This window comes from Etheostoma spectabile, chromosome 23, assembly GCF_008692095.1.
Source record: "Etheostoma spectabile isolate EspeVRDwgs_2016 chromosome 23, UIUC_Espe_1.0, whole genome shotgun sequence".
NCBI lineage: Eukaryota > Metazoa > Chordata > Actinopteri > Perciformes > Percidae > Etheostoma > Etheostoma spectabile.
Genome location: NC_045755.1, coordinates 20192131 through 20208960, shown reverse-complemented (window position 1 = coordinate 20208960; position 16830 = coordinate 20192131). Strand labels below are relative to the sequence as shown.

Genomic DNA, 16830 nt, shown 5'->3' with positions numbered 1-16830 from the left:
TATATACACACTAATATATACACACTAACATATAGACAATATATACACACTCTAAACAGAAACAATATAGAGGCATGAGTGCAATGAAGAGTTCAATAAAAATTATATAAATGTGGAGCATAGTGCAACGGATACTGGGATAAATAGTATTATGTTATTATATTACAATATGAACAGTATGAACATTATGAACAGTTCTGAAATAGGAAATGAGAATAAATAACAAATAAGAGAGATGTGAGAATGAGAATGATCTATGTGCTGTAGAGACCGTGTTACTGGGTTATGGACCAGAACTGAAGCTGACACTGTGGGTCAGAAGTCAGCTGTTCATCAGAGAGATGGCTTGTGGGTAGAAACTGATCCTGAATCTGTTGGTGTTGGCGTACAGGGCTCTGTAGCGCCCCCCCCAGAGGGGAAAAGCTGGACCAGGTTGTGTCCGGGGTGAGGTAATCACGATACTTGTCAGGATACAATATTGTTACGATTTTAAACATATTGCCATATTCTGCGATATGTTGCAATTTCTCACCTTTTTACCCAATTTCAAATGACGTCCCCAAAAAGGAAACTTTGTCAACACCTGTTTCATCTAAAAAGAAACATTTCTCTGTTTGTTCATCTCATATCACTTCAGTTATATTGCTGCAAAAATGGGACACACTGACCAACACATACATACATAATAAAAGATTGGTACTTCGGGCGCCCAGGTAGCTCAGCTGGTAGAGGGGCGCCCATAAATACTCCTCGATGCAGCTCGACTCCGACCTGCGGCCCTTTGCTGCATGTCATCCCCCCCCCCCCCCTTTCTCCCCTTTCATGTCTTCAGCTGTCCTGTCAAAAATAAAGGCTGAACCCCCCAAAGAAAGATTGATACTTGGCGTCTGTGTATGGATACAGTATTGGAAAATATCCCGATACCATGTTGTATTGATTCCGCCCCCCACTGTTATTGCATGTCGCTTATCTATGTTGCATTTTTGCCATTTTTGTTGCTTTTTTGTTGACTTAAAGTACTAACTAAAGTCAGCTTAAAAGTTCCTTAGCCATGACAGAATTTAGCAAATCAAGCAAAACAAAGATTTGGTTTTTAAAAGCAGGCTACCACACAGCCGGATCACAACAACCGGTTTCACAGCCTGGATATGAAAACTCTCAGGTTCTGTGCAAATTCCTGAGTCTCAAAGTCGGCAAATCTTCCCAAATAGTGCTTCGGGTGTCCCAAAATGACACAATGAAAATTGGTAAATTGGCGATAGGTTGTCAGCACTTTTATTAAATGGAAAGCAGCGACCCAGAACCACATTTGGACATTTTTACATTTGGATGAGTTTGGTTTGAGAATACCTCGGCCCTGACCCATAAAAAACTTCATAAATTGGATTTAAACAGCTCTTGAACCAGAAGTTTTTGTTATGGGGTCCTTTACTGTTGCTCTGTTATATCAGCTAAATGCATGTAGTAAGTGTGAAAATCTAACATTCTGCTTTATTCCATCTCTTCCTCATCTCCCAGGCTGCCTATGTAGCAACACCAGGGCAGGTGTTGGCTCAGAATATGACCCGATCAGGCGAGTATGGACCAGTTTCCGCCTCTGACAAGGTGCTGTTTGTCGCCTTTTCCTCTGATGAAGACCCATCTACTTCAGCCGTGTGTGAGTGTAGTCTGCTGGCACATGATGTTTTATGTTGGTTGATGTTCAATGGAGCTGGGCGGAAAGTTTGGCCTCGGGTCAAGGAGACAGTGATAGGTTTTCCGTGGAGAGTTAGACCTCCTAGCACCACTATACGGCCGTGTTTAAGACACTCAACCACGTGGCTCTTTAACGAATCGTTTTCCTCAGACTGCTTGACACAAATCTGTTTTTGGAAATCTCAGCTTCAGTCTTGACATTCTTGATAGATCTTGATAGAGCAAAGGTTCAAAGGGCCTTCTTCACTTTGAGGCCAACATGGATGAGAAGTCCTAAACCCTCATGTTGTCCCCATGTTGTCCCCATGTTGTCTTCATGTTGTCCTCATGTTGTCATCATGTTGTCCTCATGTTGTCCCCATGTTGCCCTCATGTTGTCCCCATGTTGTCCTCATGTTGTCCTCATGTTGTCCTCATGTTGTCCCCATGTTGTCCCCATGTTGTCCCCATGTTGTCCCCATGTTGTCCTCATGTTGTCCTCATGTTGTCATCATCTTGTCCTCATGTTGTCCTCATGTTGTCCCCATGTTGTCCTCATGTTGTCCTGTATCAATGTTCTTTTTAATTCCCCAAAATAACCTGATTGATTCCAACGCTCTTTGCCAAGTACAAATCTCTACTTTCATTAATTTTGGGTCTTATTCTATTTTATAGCATTGTAAAACAAATGGAAGTGTTTTTGAAATAGTATTGAGTAAAAGTTGACATATTCCAGTCTGTGATTATCATCAACATCCATTCCTTTAATTTTAGTCTCAATAATTCCTAATTTCTGCTTTTCTAACTCAAACATTAGGTATAATTTCCTATTAATGAGGTTTATCGACCATAAATTCCAAAAAATAACCGTAAAACTAAACTTGATAAGTTGGTGTTACGCAGTGTTAAAAACGTCAAGAAAAATGACAAACACTGGGAAAAAAAAGCATCAAAACTCTTGGAAAAAAGGAAAAACTATGTTTTTATTAATTTTTCATTGCAATTACAATGTTCAAAACGCTCCGTTTTAGCATCTGTCTCTTTAAGAGACCGGCGCCCAGCCCAGAAAAATCCTAGCCTGCTCCGATTGGTCGGCATTTTCGGTTCTTCTGCATCCGTGATCTCTAAACTGTCCTTGCAGCCGGGTAATGACGTAACGTAGCAACACTTTCTACCTACACGTAGTATAATTGTGACATCACAATGTCCTGACGCCTCATTTAAAGGCACAGTTTCTGAATATGGGCTGTATGTATCTGTGGATTGAGCGTTTTGATACTTTCACAGTATTTATACAGCACCTCGACTTGCTTTACAATAAAAAAAGACACTAAAATCTCACTTTTACAATATGGGACCTTTAAATGTTACAGCAATTCCCGAATAATCCTATGTTTCTGGTGTTCGCCACCTGTTATTAAACTGCAAATGTGGATTGTGCAGAGCTAGTGCTTTGACTTTGGTTTGTGATATTTGACTTGTCAGTGTTTGCTTTGCCAGGAAACATGGACTCGGATGTGTGATTTAATAACAGAGGAAACTACAGAAAACAAGTACAAACGGTGTTTCTGCTCCTGTTTTGTAGGCATGTACCCTCTTCACGCCATTAATCAGAGGCTGGTGGAGATAATAGGAGCCTGTTACAGCAACAACGGCATCATTAACGGGAAGCCCGCCGTCTACTCGCCTTACTCCTCCAAGTCTGAAGAGCTGTGCAGCAGCAGCAATCAGGTGAGAAAAGCCGCCTCCAACAGTTCACCGTGAGCCAATAAAGTCTGTATCAATATGGATGTTTTCCTAATGGTTTCCCTTCTGCTCCGTCAGAAGGACATGGCCCTCAAGTACAAGTGCGGAGCCGAGTTCCTGCCCTCCCCATTGGCCAGCAAGGCCGAGTTGGCCCTAACGTCCGAGCCCTTATTGGATCGGAAGTGTCACATGACGGCCGTGGCCGTGGCCGTGGAGATGGAGCACGCCGTGGCGTTCCTGGGCACCGCCACCGGAGAGGTAAACACGGAGCTTTCTGTCAACACTCTTTAAAACAAAAAATATATAAAATACGACTCGATTTAGAATCAGTAGAGCTTGAATCAATTCATAAATGATCGACTTTTTTTGCACACCTGTAGTAAAAACTGTACATAAGAGTGACATTACGCTGTTATGAACACATGACACAGTCATGACAGTCATATGTCATACACATTCATGACTTGTTTATAGTGTTAATGACACGTTTATGACAGTGTTATATCACTCTTATGTAGATACCTTCAAGTAAAGTGTAACCCAAAGAGATGCATGCAAATAAAACTGAACTTGAATGTGACTGAGCCCGATGTCTGTCCAGAGAAAGCTGGACCTTTTCTGTTTTGTGTCCCATTCTCTGTCCTTTGGTGCAAAGGACAAGGTGTCCCATTTCGTACAGAAAGCTCAGCTTTTACTGAGCACCGAGGAGGACGCCCAGGATGCGAGACTACTGGTTTGTGTGTGTCCTGCAGGTGCTGAAGGTGCACCTGGCGGCCGTGCCGGACGTGTACGGACGGGAGCCGGCCGAAATCACGGGAGACAAGGTCAACAAGAACCTGCTGTTCGATCCCCAGCTCCAACATCTGTACATCACCACCGAGAAAAAGGTCCAACTCACTCAACATACACACACACACACACACACGCACACGCACGCACACACACAGAGTAACTACTATTCAAGACCATTAAACAAAATAGTGACAGAAAAGACAATAAACCCAATAAACATATGTATAAATGACAACACCATAAGCCTGTTGTACACGTTTCATCCATAGACTGTATAATATTAAATATTAATATTAAAGGACAACGCATCTGATTCGGCGAAGTGCTGCCAATGATGAAGTGCCCTAAACCGTAATTCTATCTGATCTCCAGCAGGGGGAGACACCTTAGACCTGCTTTCTATCTGATCTCCAGCAGGGGGGGGACACCTTAGACCTGCTTTCTATCTGATCTCCAGCAGGGGGGGGACACCTTAGACCTGCTTTCTATCTGATTTCCAGCAGGGGGGGGACACCTTAGACCTGCTTTCTATCTGATCTCCAGCAGGGGGGGGACACCTTAACCCTCCTGTTGTCCTCGGGTCAAATTTGACCCGTTTTCAAAGATTCTATATCATACATTTGATATTTACACACTTTGTTTCTTTCAACTAAGTGCCCAAATATTACATGAATGGTTTCAAAACAGTATCCTTAAAGTGACAACACTTTGACATACAATGCACCCACCTGTGATTATCCACTCTACATCTTCTGATCTTAGCAATTAGTCAAAATAATTGATAATTTCTGCTGTTTTAAAGCTCATACATTAGGTACAATATCATATAAAGGAAGTTTGTTCTCCATTGAATATAGTGGGAACCAGTTTTTACAGTTCAGCACCGCCCATGACGATTCTGATTGGTTTAAAGAAATACCGACCAGGGCACCTTTCCCTCCCATCCTCCAATGCTGTGTGGATTAGCCAGACCCTCCTTCGGAGTGCTGTGGAGGAGGGTCTGGCTTTGTCTTCTATCTGCCATTATCAACTGGTATTGCTAACAGGGGCCAACCAGTCTCGAGCTAAAACCAACAATTACAAATCCAACAGGGAAATGGAAGGCGTGCCACTCGGGTGGGACGTCGTTCCCAGGTGAATAGTGCGCACTATTTGTGCTCATACAGTAGGTTACGTACGTAACTGCACTTTTATCTTCATGAAAACTCAGTTTTTCGTGTCGACAGCTCATAAAAACTGTTCTAAGTTCTAGGTCCTCTGCGTTGTTGGTAGTGCATCACGCAGCAGCTCTGGGGCATTTCTCTGTTTGCTAGTAGGCACCTTCACGCAATACACGTCAATAAAGGGTGGGGGGGGGGGGGGGGGCAGGGGGGTGTAGCTTAAATGCTCTCTGTCTCTATAACACACAAAGAAGGTCATGGATATGTGCTTACTTCTGCTTTTCCATTTCATCTATCGGGTCGGCGACGTAATGAGTCTGTCATTTATTCTCTCCTTCTCATTTGATCATTTATTCATTCGTTGGACAAACACCGGCACATCCGTCTCTGTTACCTCACAGAAGGCAGCCATTGATTTATTCCCTCTGTTTTGCCGCTGCTTTTCCCCATTCATCCGTCCTCCCTCCGCTGCGTCCTTTCATCTCTCGGTCGTCATCCTTCTCCGCCGCCGCCACCCGAAAGTGGAATTGACGTTATTGATTCAGAGAGGAATTAATTAGAATGCACTTCAAGAGGGCAATTCACTTTCATCAAGTCAAGTGACGATCCTCGTGCTTCTCCCGTCTGCTCATTTAAATGTATTGGACCGGCCTCTTCGTGTTGTCACGGAGGTGAATTATTTCCACAAAGTTCTCCACTAAAACAAGATCCTTTTCCAGACCTTCCCCTTCACAAGAACCTAATAGATATGTTATATGTTATGTTTCATCTCATGGGATCAATTTGGAAATAACACCCTCTAGAGCCATATACAACTCTCAAATCCATTAAAATGTATCACATATCCTGGGTGTAACGCCGTGATTCATCATGGAGGCATCACAGCTGACAGCTGTGAAAGTAAAAGCGTGCACACACACACACACACACACACACACACACACACACACACACACACACACACACACACACACACACACACACACATCCCAGATGTGTCCCCTGTTATTTCCCCCCCAGGTATTGTTCTTACAAAGAAAAAAGAAAACGGGAATGATACCAATTTAAAAATCACAAGTCTCTTCTCTACTGGTGTTCATTTGAGACCTCGGCTCCGTTCTGCCACACTTCAGTAAATTGAGTCAAATATCACGCTCCTGTCCTGAGTCGTAACTCTGTCAAATCTTAACACACAGGCATGAAACATATTGGTATCATGTGGTATGACTTACACTTCCCAGGGATTTCATTTACATCTCTGATGTACATTGGGAACATATATGTAAATCTGCTAAGAAATCATGGGGAAAAAGCTGCTTCAGAACTTGCCTGGGAATCATCACATAGTTGAGTTAATGCTAATAGCTAATTCGGCACTTTTAATCCAGCTGATTCGCCAAAAATTCAAATAAATACAGGCTGGGAATCATCACATAGTTGAGTTTTCTTCATTATCAAAGTAAACCAGTGATAGTTGCACGTGCATCCATGGGTACACTGAAGAATGGAGTCTCTAATAGCTAATTCGGCACTTTTAATCCATCTGATTTGCCCAAAATGTAAATTAACACGGGCTAAAAACGGGGCTCAAATGAGAATACTAGTTTTAAATCAATGGATTTTTTCGTTTGCTGTTAGTTTTATCCTTATCTAAGGGTTACTTTTTGCTCTTATGCTCCTGCATGTTGTGCAATACAGCCGCTCCTTCACAATAAAAGCCTGTCCTCTGTATGCAGATCACCAAGGTCCCGGTCCAGGCCTGCCACCTGAAGACAGACTGCCACTCCTGCGTCTCCATGAAGGACCCGTACTGTGGCTGGTGTGTCCTGGAGGGAAAGTGAGTCACTTGGTGTTTCAGCCAAATTTTCCTTTCTCTTGTCAGGATGCGCATTTTAAATGTTTGCATTAATAAAGTGCAGTGGAGTGTTTCTACACTTCACAAAGTCGGCGTATCGATAAGAACAAAATGGGGAAAATGCAGAAAAAGTTCAATGGGAATCGATGAATTGGTGAATATAAATTAGGGCTGCGTGTTATGACGAAAACATGCGAGCGATAACGATGAAAATCCTGATCACAATGTTTATATTTGCGATAAATAAACAGATATTAAAGTTTAAACCTCTTTGCTGCTTTAAGTATTCGGCTAAATTACAAAAACAAATGCCATGCGCTTAGATTAAATTTAAAAAATTTAAAAATTCATCTGAATCATTTATAATGAAAAGTAAATGATCCTGATAAATGAATATTTAAAAAATTAAATAATAACGGACGGTCAACCATCTTTTGAGCGTTGGTGTTGCATAGTCTGTCCACCAGAGGACGCTCTACAACGTTTAAGTTTCATATCTTAAGTTTTTATTTTTATTCATTTTATTCATCAGAGCTTTAATATATTTTGATGTTCTGTTGTGACAGTAAAACAAATTATTATCAATTATTTAAGTGAGAACTCATAACTAATAACTAATAAATAACTAATGTTAGGGAAATCTGTTTATGTTCTGTGACGTGTTTCTAGATTCAAAAAAAATATTTCTGCGATTTATGGGCATATGGGATTTTTAAATAACAAATATTTGTATCTGTATCGGCCTTAAAAAATCCTTTATCGGCCGGGCTCTAGCTTAGATCGTTAAAATAGAGCCCGAAGAGTGGGAACGTCCACTGGAGAACTGAAGACATCAGATCTGTGTGGAGCGATGAGGAGACTGTAACCTTCCTCACAATAATTTTTTTTTTTTTTATTTAACCTTTATTTAACCAGGAAAATCCCATTGAGATTACTAATCTCTTTTTCAAGGGAGTCCTGGCCAAGACAGCGGCACAGATTACAACAACAATTCCATACATTACAGACAATTTCATAACAATTTCCTAAAAACTATTTAAAACATTTACAGACCATAGATTTCATTTCCAAACCTTTGAGCAATAGTTTAAACTGACCAATTGCAACCACTTCCTTCAATTTCCAGAACTTTTGTAAATTGTTCCACGTTGTGGGGGCAGAATAGTGAATGCCACCTTACCAACTCTGTGCGGACACTTGGTACAGACAGTAGCAGGAAGTCTTGTGAGCGTAAAGAATACAGTCTATCCGCTTTTGGTTGAATATACTCACACAGATATGAGGGAGCAGACGCAGATACCTTATAAATGAACATATACCAATGATTGAGTCTACGATTCTCCAACGCTGGCCAGCCCACTGTGTGTAAAGTTCCAGTGGTGGTGTGCGAGGCTTACAGTTGATAATACGCACAACAAACATAAATGTCACATTTCCATCATGTTGTCCACCATACTTTTGTGTGTGTGTTGGAGCTTTTCGACCAACGCTCCTTTTTAAATACGTCCCGTTGTCCATCGCTGTCCCAGGTGCAGCAGGAAGACGGAGTGCAGCAGGTGGAGGGAGGAGAACACCTGGCTGTGGTCGCCCGGTCAGAAGTGTGTTCAGATCGAGGCCTTCGACCCCCCGAACATCAGCTGCAGGAAGTCCCAGCAGGTGGGAGTGAGGGGGGGGGGGGGGTGGGTGGATGGACAGTAGGGCTGCATGATATGAGGATGATTCCATATGGGACAACAATGCTGAATTTCAAGATAACCATAGTACCTGCAATGAGCAGATATTAAAGTGTACTCAGTCCTGCTGCTTTTTAGTATTCTGCTCAGAAATTGCCTGTCTAATTTAAAACAGACACGAGGAAATCATTTCCAACTTTCTTTCATTGAACAATTTGAACATTGAGTTGAATATAAAAGGCAGAATGAGAATGACGGGTACATTTGAAAGTGCCGTTTTCTATTTAGTTTAGTTTATTTGCAAAAATAAGTGAAATACATTAAAAAAAAATTAAACCTACATTTCAGGAGAGGAGAGAAACCAGAAACGTCTTCCACTTTTACCAAAAAAAAAGGGGGGGAAAGGGGGGGGGGTATACAACTGAAAACATAAATGGGTAAACAAAATAAAGACATATCAGATAATTATACACAGTGTAAAAGACAAGGCAAACAAAAGTACAATCCTTTGAGTCAGACATACAGTCAGAAGAATTATCCCGACATAAGATTTAAAGCTATAGTGCAAAGTTTCTGCCGCCCCCCCCCCCCCCCCAACCCATACAATACATTTTCTATCGAGTCAAGCAGTAATTAATTATAAGAAGAATGATTGTAATTATAAGGCCCCCTGTTGAAGAATGAAACTCTTATTTCGAAATCCTAGTCAACAGCATGAGAGTAATGTCGAGCCAGCTGATTGTGTAACACCACAGAGTGTGTGTGTGTGTGTGTGTGTGTGGGGGGGGGGGGGGCGGGGGGCAGCACAGGAGCATGTGCTGCATCGCTCGGTCTCAACCTGACGGCTGAACTCTCTGCTTTAATGAGGGATTGATCAAAGAGCTGATTTGCCAGAAAGACGCGTCGTCCTTGGAGATGTACAGCCGGCTGACCTTCCCTTCCCATCATGCCTTTCTGCTCCTAGAATAACTTTACAGCCCTTAGGACGTCACGTACATTCAGATGTGCACAAAATAAGATCCTCGGTGCTTATTCAGGAGATGGTTCAGCTGCAAGTTGTGCAAGGGCGTAACTTTAGGTTCAACTTTGGGGGGTTGAGATCTCCACTTTACACATATGAAACTCTGCATTTCCTGCGTTGTGGTAACATATGTCCCTTTTTCTTCATCAGTTTATGGTGCTGACGTCTTTGTCTTTTGTCACACTCAGAGTTGAAAAAACGTCAAAAGCATCAAGCGCCAACTCATTTCTTGAATTAAATGATTATGATACGGTGGTTCGTTATATTTACTTGCCCAAAGTGGCATATAACTTTCAAAAATTCCTCAGCCATCATAGAAAAAAAGTGGAAAAAGCAACCAAAACGCTGTAAAAAGTGACAAAAACATCGGAAAAGCGACCAAAACGCTGAAAAAAGTGAGGAAAAACATCAGAAAAATCAACCAAAACACTGAAAAAGTAACAAAAACATCAGAAAAAAGAGACCAAAACGCTGTAAAAAGTGACAAAAACATCAGGAAAAAGAGACCAAAATGCTGAAAAAAGTGACAAAAACATCAGGAAAAAGCGACCAAAACGCTGAAAAAAGTGAGAAAAACATCAGAAAAATCAACCAAAACACTGAAATAGTGACAAAAACATCAGAAAAAGCAACCACAATGCTGAAAAAGTGACTAACCATCAGAAAAAAGTGACAAAAACACAGTAAAAAAATGACAAAAATGCTGTAAAAAGTGACAAAAAAAACCCAGAAAAGCAGCCAAAACACTGTAAAAAGTGACAAAAACATCGTACGACATCTTCCTCCACCTTTAACCCCCCTCCCTCTCTTCTCCTTCCTCCTTCCTCCAGGTCGTCATAACGATCCCCTCCATGCCCATCCTGAACCATTCGGATCGGCTGCAGTGTGTGTTCGGCACCTTCGCCAGCGTTGCCGTGGCGACCCGCGTCGACGGCCGGATGCAGGTCACCTGCTCGCTGCCCGAGCCCGTGGGGATCCCCCCCACTCCCCAGCAGCAGGGTAGGTGGAGACAACATGGGGGATTTGCAGGAAGTCTTTCTAAATAATAATCAGTATTTATAGAGCACAGTTCTGGGCTACTGACTTCAGACCAGGTTTTTTGTTGGATCACTTCCCGCCGCTTCAAGAAAGCAAAATGCCCAGAATGCACCTGGACACACCTCCCTGTAAGACCAGCACACCCATGGGCGCAAAGATGGGTGCAGGTGCATTTGCTGGGTCCTCAGAGTTGCATAGATTGGGACTGGACAGCTGAGACTCAAATTTAGAGATTTTGGGGAGGGGAAACCTGGCGTGGCCATTTTCAATCTGGTCCCTTGATCTCTCACCTTAATATAGCTGACTGGAAATGGGTTCTGAGTCCGGTCTTGGACTCGAGCCCGGACTCAAGACCGTTTTTCTATGGTCTCGGACTTGTCTCGGACTCACTAGTATTTGGACGCGGACTTGTCTCGGTCTCGGCCGCTGGTCTTGCCCCACATGGCTTCTGGTCTGGACCGAGTCCGGGTGTCTTTATCATGTTGATGATAATAATATTGGAGGGAAAGTGAAACCCTAAATGATTTTCTGGACTCAGACCTCTTTCGACTCGGTCTTGACTTGAACTCTACTAGTCCTGGTCTTGGACTTGTCTTAGACTTGACTAAGGTGGTCTTGACTACAGCCCTGGTTCTTGGGTACCCATGAGTCTCTATTTCTGCATACTAGAGTCCCTAAACAGTCTCAGTGTTGCATAAATTGGGTCTGACTGGAAAGCCAGGAGTCTTGTGGATTCAATGAGCCCAATTGTATTGATGTGTGATGTGTGTGATGTGTGTGTGATGTGTGTGTGTGTGTGTGTGTGTGTGTGTTTTCTCAGACTACGTGTCGGTCCCAGTCAAAGTCCTGGTGAACGACAAAATCGAGGTGACGTCTGGACAGTATGACTTCTACAACTGTGCTGCCACAGTCAGGAAGAACCCAAACACACCGTAAGATGGGCAACAACCTCCCCCCTTAACACACACACACACACACACACACACACACAAACACACACACACACACGTATCGCACACATATGTGTAAGTATGTGGGTTTGTGTGTTTTCAGGTGTATAGCGTGTGTGAACAGTACGTGGGGGTGTGAGTGGAACACTGAGGATCACATCTGCAGTGACAACAGTGATGCTGTAGCTGGGGAACGCATCGTTAAACCAAAACAGGTAGGTGGGGGGGTGGTGGGTATGGGTGGGGGGGGGTGTGTGTGTGGTGTGGGTGGGTGGGTGGGTGGGTGGGTGGGTAGTGTGTGTGGGTGGGTTTCTGGGTGGGTGGGTTTGTGTGGGTGGGTGTGTGGGTGGGTGGGTGTATAAGTGTGGTGGGTGGGTGTGTAGGTGGGGGGTGCGTTTGTGTGGGTGGGTGTGTGGTGGGTGGGTGCGTTTGTGTGGGTGGGTGTGTGGGTTTGTGGGTGTATTGGTGTGTGGGTGGGTGTGTAGGTGGTGTGGTGCGTTTGTGGTGGGTGGGTGGGTGGGTGCGTTTGTGTGGGTGGGGTGTGGGTTTGTGGGTGTATAGGTGTGTGTGTGGGTTGTGGGTGTATTGGTGTGTGGGTGGGTGTGTAGGTGTGTGGGTAGCTAGGTGTGTGGGTTGTGTGTGGGTGGGTGGGTGTGTGTGTGGGTGGCTAGGTGTGTGGTTTGGGTGGGTGGTGGGTGTGTGTGTGGGTGGCTTGGTGTGTGGGGGGTGGTGGGTGGGTGTGGGTGGGTGGGTGGGGTGTGTGGGTGGGTGGCTAGGTGTGGTGGGTGTGGTGTGTGGGGTGGGGGTGTGTGTGTGGATGGCTAGGTGTGTGGGTGGGGTGTTGTGTGGGTGGGTGGCTGGGTGTGGGTGGGTGGGGGTGTGTGTGGGTGGCTAGTGTGTGGGTGGCTAGGTGTGTGGGTGGGTGTGTGTGGGTGGGTGGGTGGGTGGGTGTGTGCGTAGTTGCATGCATGTGTGTGTTTGCCTGTGAGTGTGTGTTTTGTGTTTTGTGAGTCCTGTGAACCAAAGTCAAACTGATCAACAGAAAAAATAAGCGCCTTTTGCAATAATTAAATAAAATAATATAATATTTTATTGACTTCTTTTCTCTGTTATTTATGTATTTATCGTTGTAAATTAACTGATCTTCGGGTTTTGGACAAAGCAAAGCTTTTGTAAGACGGTACTTTGAGATTTAGAAACCTGTGATTGTCTCAAGATCTCTCAAATGACTTCCAATAGAGAGAGGACAGATATTCTTAGCAATATAAATCAAATTTATTTTCTATTTCGGCTTCTGTGCGCCTCACAACTCACTTCATAGATACGCTGCTTAGCTTTATATTTTAAATCAGGAATGTGTGGTGTTTAGGTTTGAATTTAATGTTGGAAATACTTGAATTTGTGACTATTTTTTTTTCTTTCATTATCACTGAATTTCACATTTTCCTGACCACATATATTTTTATTCTGTACAATACGTGTGTTGCCTATCAATCCCTGGAGGATTATTTTGATTGGCCGGATGATAATTGATGTGTTGATGTGATTGTTGAACTCCTCATCTTTCTGCTTCATGTGATGAAGAGTGACAGCTGTCCTCAGTTTGAGTCTCCGGAGCCGCGGCTGATCCCGGTGGGCTTCCAGGTCCCCGTCAGCTTCCAGGGCCGGAACCTGGGCCAGATGGTGAGACCACACCTGCACCTTAGACACTTCCTTAGAAGAGGGTGGTGAGACCACACCTGCACCTTAGACGCTTCGTTAGAGGAGGGCTGTGAGACCACACCTGCACCTTAAACGCTTCGTTAGAGGAGGGCTGTGAGACCACACCTGCACCTTAGACGCTTCGTTAGAGGAGGGCTGTGAGACCACACCTGCACCTTAAACGCTTCGTTAGAGGAGGGTGGTGAGACCACACCTGCACCTTAAACGCTTTGTTAGAGGAGGGCTGTGAGACCACACCTGCACCTTAGACGCTTCGTTAGAGGAGGGCTGTGAGACCACACCTGCACCATAGACGCTTCGTTAGAGGAGGGCTGTGAGACCACACCTGCACCTTAGACGCTTCGTTAGAGGAGGGCTGTGAGACCACACCTGCACCTTAGACGCTTCGTTAGAGGAGGGCTGTGAGACCACACCTGCACCTTAGACGCTTCGTTAGAAGAGGACGGAGTAGAGGTGATGTGCTCTGTGCACAGGTTGCATTGCTCTTAGGCTGCGTTCACACTTCCTGCTTCAGCCCTCCAACTCAGGTCCGACTCATTTTAAATTGGGGGGGGTTGTATAGGCTGCGGCGTGGGGTTGGCAGTCAACAGTTGGACCAACAAGGGGATTCTTTGGGTTTAACATTGGGGGGTGGGGTGGGGTTGAGATCTCCAACTATATACATGGGTCCCGGGACATGTCTGCATGTATTTAAAAAAAAAAAAAAAAAAGCACAAAAAAAAACTTGAAAGGCAACAAAATAGTCCAAAAGCACCTAAAAAAGAGAAGAAAAAAACTAGACATTGAACTTGAAAACATTGAAAAGGAACAAAAATTTCTCAAAGAGCCCAGTTTTGATTAGATAAATGATCTAATTATTAAATAATCTATTGAGACCAGGATTTCTAAGTATAGCCATTCCCCTTGATATCATATAGTCTAATCTAAAGAAAACAGCATGACGACTGGTGAATAAAATCTCATAATAGTCTTACAGGTAACCAAACTTGTTGCTTTGCAGAATTTGCAGGCGGCCCTCCGTTTTTTTTTTTTAGTGCACTGCTGAGAAAGTCCCGGTGATTTCTAGAACCAAATTTGGTTATGGCAGTATTGGCGGACATCTTTGTTTGTTAGTGAGTGTGAATCAGTGAAAAGGAATGGCGGTAACCTTAGCAGGGCCCGCTGGTGCAGGGCCCGCTGGTGCAGGAGGGCCCGCTGGTGCAGGAGGGCCCGCTGGTGCAGGAGGGCCCGCTGGTGCAGGAGGGCCCGCTGGTGCAGGAGGGCCCGCTGGTGCAGGAGGGCACGCTGGTGCAGGAGGGCACGCTGGTGCAGGAGGGCACGCTGGTGCAGGGCACGCTGGTGCAGGGCACGCTGGTGCAGGGCACGCTGGTGCAGGGCACGCTGGTGCAGGGCACGCTGGTGCAGGGCACGCTGGTGCAGGGCGTGGAGATAATCTCGTGTGTGATTGGTTATCAGGTGGCCAGTGTTTCGCTTTCCATCCAATGTTATTAAAAACATAACAAAGACACCTGAACTCGGTCAAGACCAAAAGCCATATTTGGAAGGACCGGTGGCCTAGAGTCCGGACTCGAGACTCCAAGACCGGACTTCAGTACTACAGCCCTGTTTTGAGGCGGTGTGAGAGTCCCTGTACAGCAAACAGGAATCATCACTCTATCTACTCTATTAAAAACACCTGTATAAGACACGGCTTGTGACTATAGATGATATTATTGCACCTGAGATGTTTCAGAAAGACATCGTTATGATTCTCATTATTTTCATCTGCTGTATTTCATGGTTGTAAATGAGGTCCCTGTGTGTCTCCAGGGACAGAGCTTCTCCATCGGGACCGAGCTGATGAAGGACACCGAGGCCACGGTCACTAAGGAGCAGGGGTCAAAGTTCAGATTCCCCGGTTACAAGGTCAGTATGAAGGAGGGACAGCACGCTGACATGGCAACACACGAAAAACAGTGTTGTGCTGCAACTAATGGAAACGCCTTAAACATATTATTTTTCCTTTATATGCTCATTTGCATATTTGTGATGTCATTACACAATCATTTGCATAAAGCTTTGTGGTTGTTTCAGCAAGGTAGATAGAAGAGAAATCGAAAAGAAATAAAACTCTTAATAAAACCCAGGAATTTATGTTACCGTATAATGATGACTTAAGTAAGCTATCTTTGGAGTAAAGAACTGAAATTCTACAAAGGGAAAAAGATCGATAAATAATTCTCAAAGAAGGCTGGCGCGCCCCGGGCCAGGCCAGCTCCGCGGTGTCCGTCTCCCGTCGCGTCCCGCTGTCTCTCCTCCCTACACTGTGTTTCACTTTCCCTCCAATATTGTCAGAAACATAATAAAGTCACCTGGACTCAGGCGAGACCACAGACTGTTAATATTAAAAGACCAAAAGCCATATTAGGCCAGACCAGTGTTTTCTCCCCATTATGACCTCATGCAATGCATTGTGGGGGGGGGGACAATGTAAAATAGTGCCTACTTTTCTTATTATTTTCAGTCTTGCAATATCCAACACCATCAAATACAATGGATAACACTAATTTGTTGCAAAATTAAACGTGCAGCATGGGCTTTACGTAGCCTAGCTACAAAGCCCCTGCAGCCCACTTCCACTGGACACACTGTCATCTTCTGGTCCCGGTCCATATCACAAGCTTTTCCTTTCAAATGTCTCTCTGATGGCTTCCTCGGAGACAGGACAAATGTCCCGGCTCGGTGGGAGTTCGGTCCGGCAGAAAACACTCCAAACACATAAGGATCTGTATGTGTTTGTGTTAAATTGTCTAAGATGGAGACAGGTTCCCTGCTGGGCACTGGCCGCTTTGGGAATGCTATTTCAATTATAAAAATAATAAAATTCAGACACTTTTTTTTTTTTTTATTACACTGAACAGAACCCTTTCCCAACAGGTCACAACAGGCGTTAAAACTGAGAAGCATCTCTTCTCTCTGATACGAAATGAAAAATAACAAAAGCAGATCTGGCAACAAAAGCCCATCAACATCAGGCGTAATCAAGCCAGATATAAATAACTGTCGTCTAAAATCAAGACTCACAAACAGGAGAGCATTTCAAATAACCCAATCTACCGCGGGTTGCCTGTACAGCGACATTTTAGTTGTTTTTCTCCGTCTGCACTTAAATTAAAGCCATTAAGTCCACTTAGGGAAACACAGTGAGTCTTTTATTGTG

General features: G+C 44.1%; 1 protein-coding gene across 1 annotated transcript in view; it reads left to right on the top strand.

The window, feature by feature from the left end:
• LOC116673159 (plexin-B2-like) overlaps positions 1-16830 on the top strand; it is a 61700-nt gene that overhangs the window by 3566 nt on the left and 41304 nt on the right. Inside the window, 11 exon segments of the mRNA XM_032505326.1 lie at positions 1519-1657; positions 3260-3405; positions 3499-3678; positions 4173-4307; positions 7109-7209; positions 8757-8883; positions 10752-10920; positions 11780-11891; positions 12013-12124; positions 13494-13592; positions 15441-15536. Of these exon segments, the coding sequence (XP_032361217.1) occupies positions 1519-1657; positions 3260-3405; positions 3499-3678; positions 4173-4307; positions 7109-7209; positions 8757-8883; positions 10752-10920; positions 11780-11891; positions 12013-12124; positions 13494-13592; positions 15441-15536 (1416 nt within the window).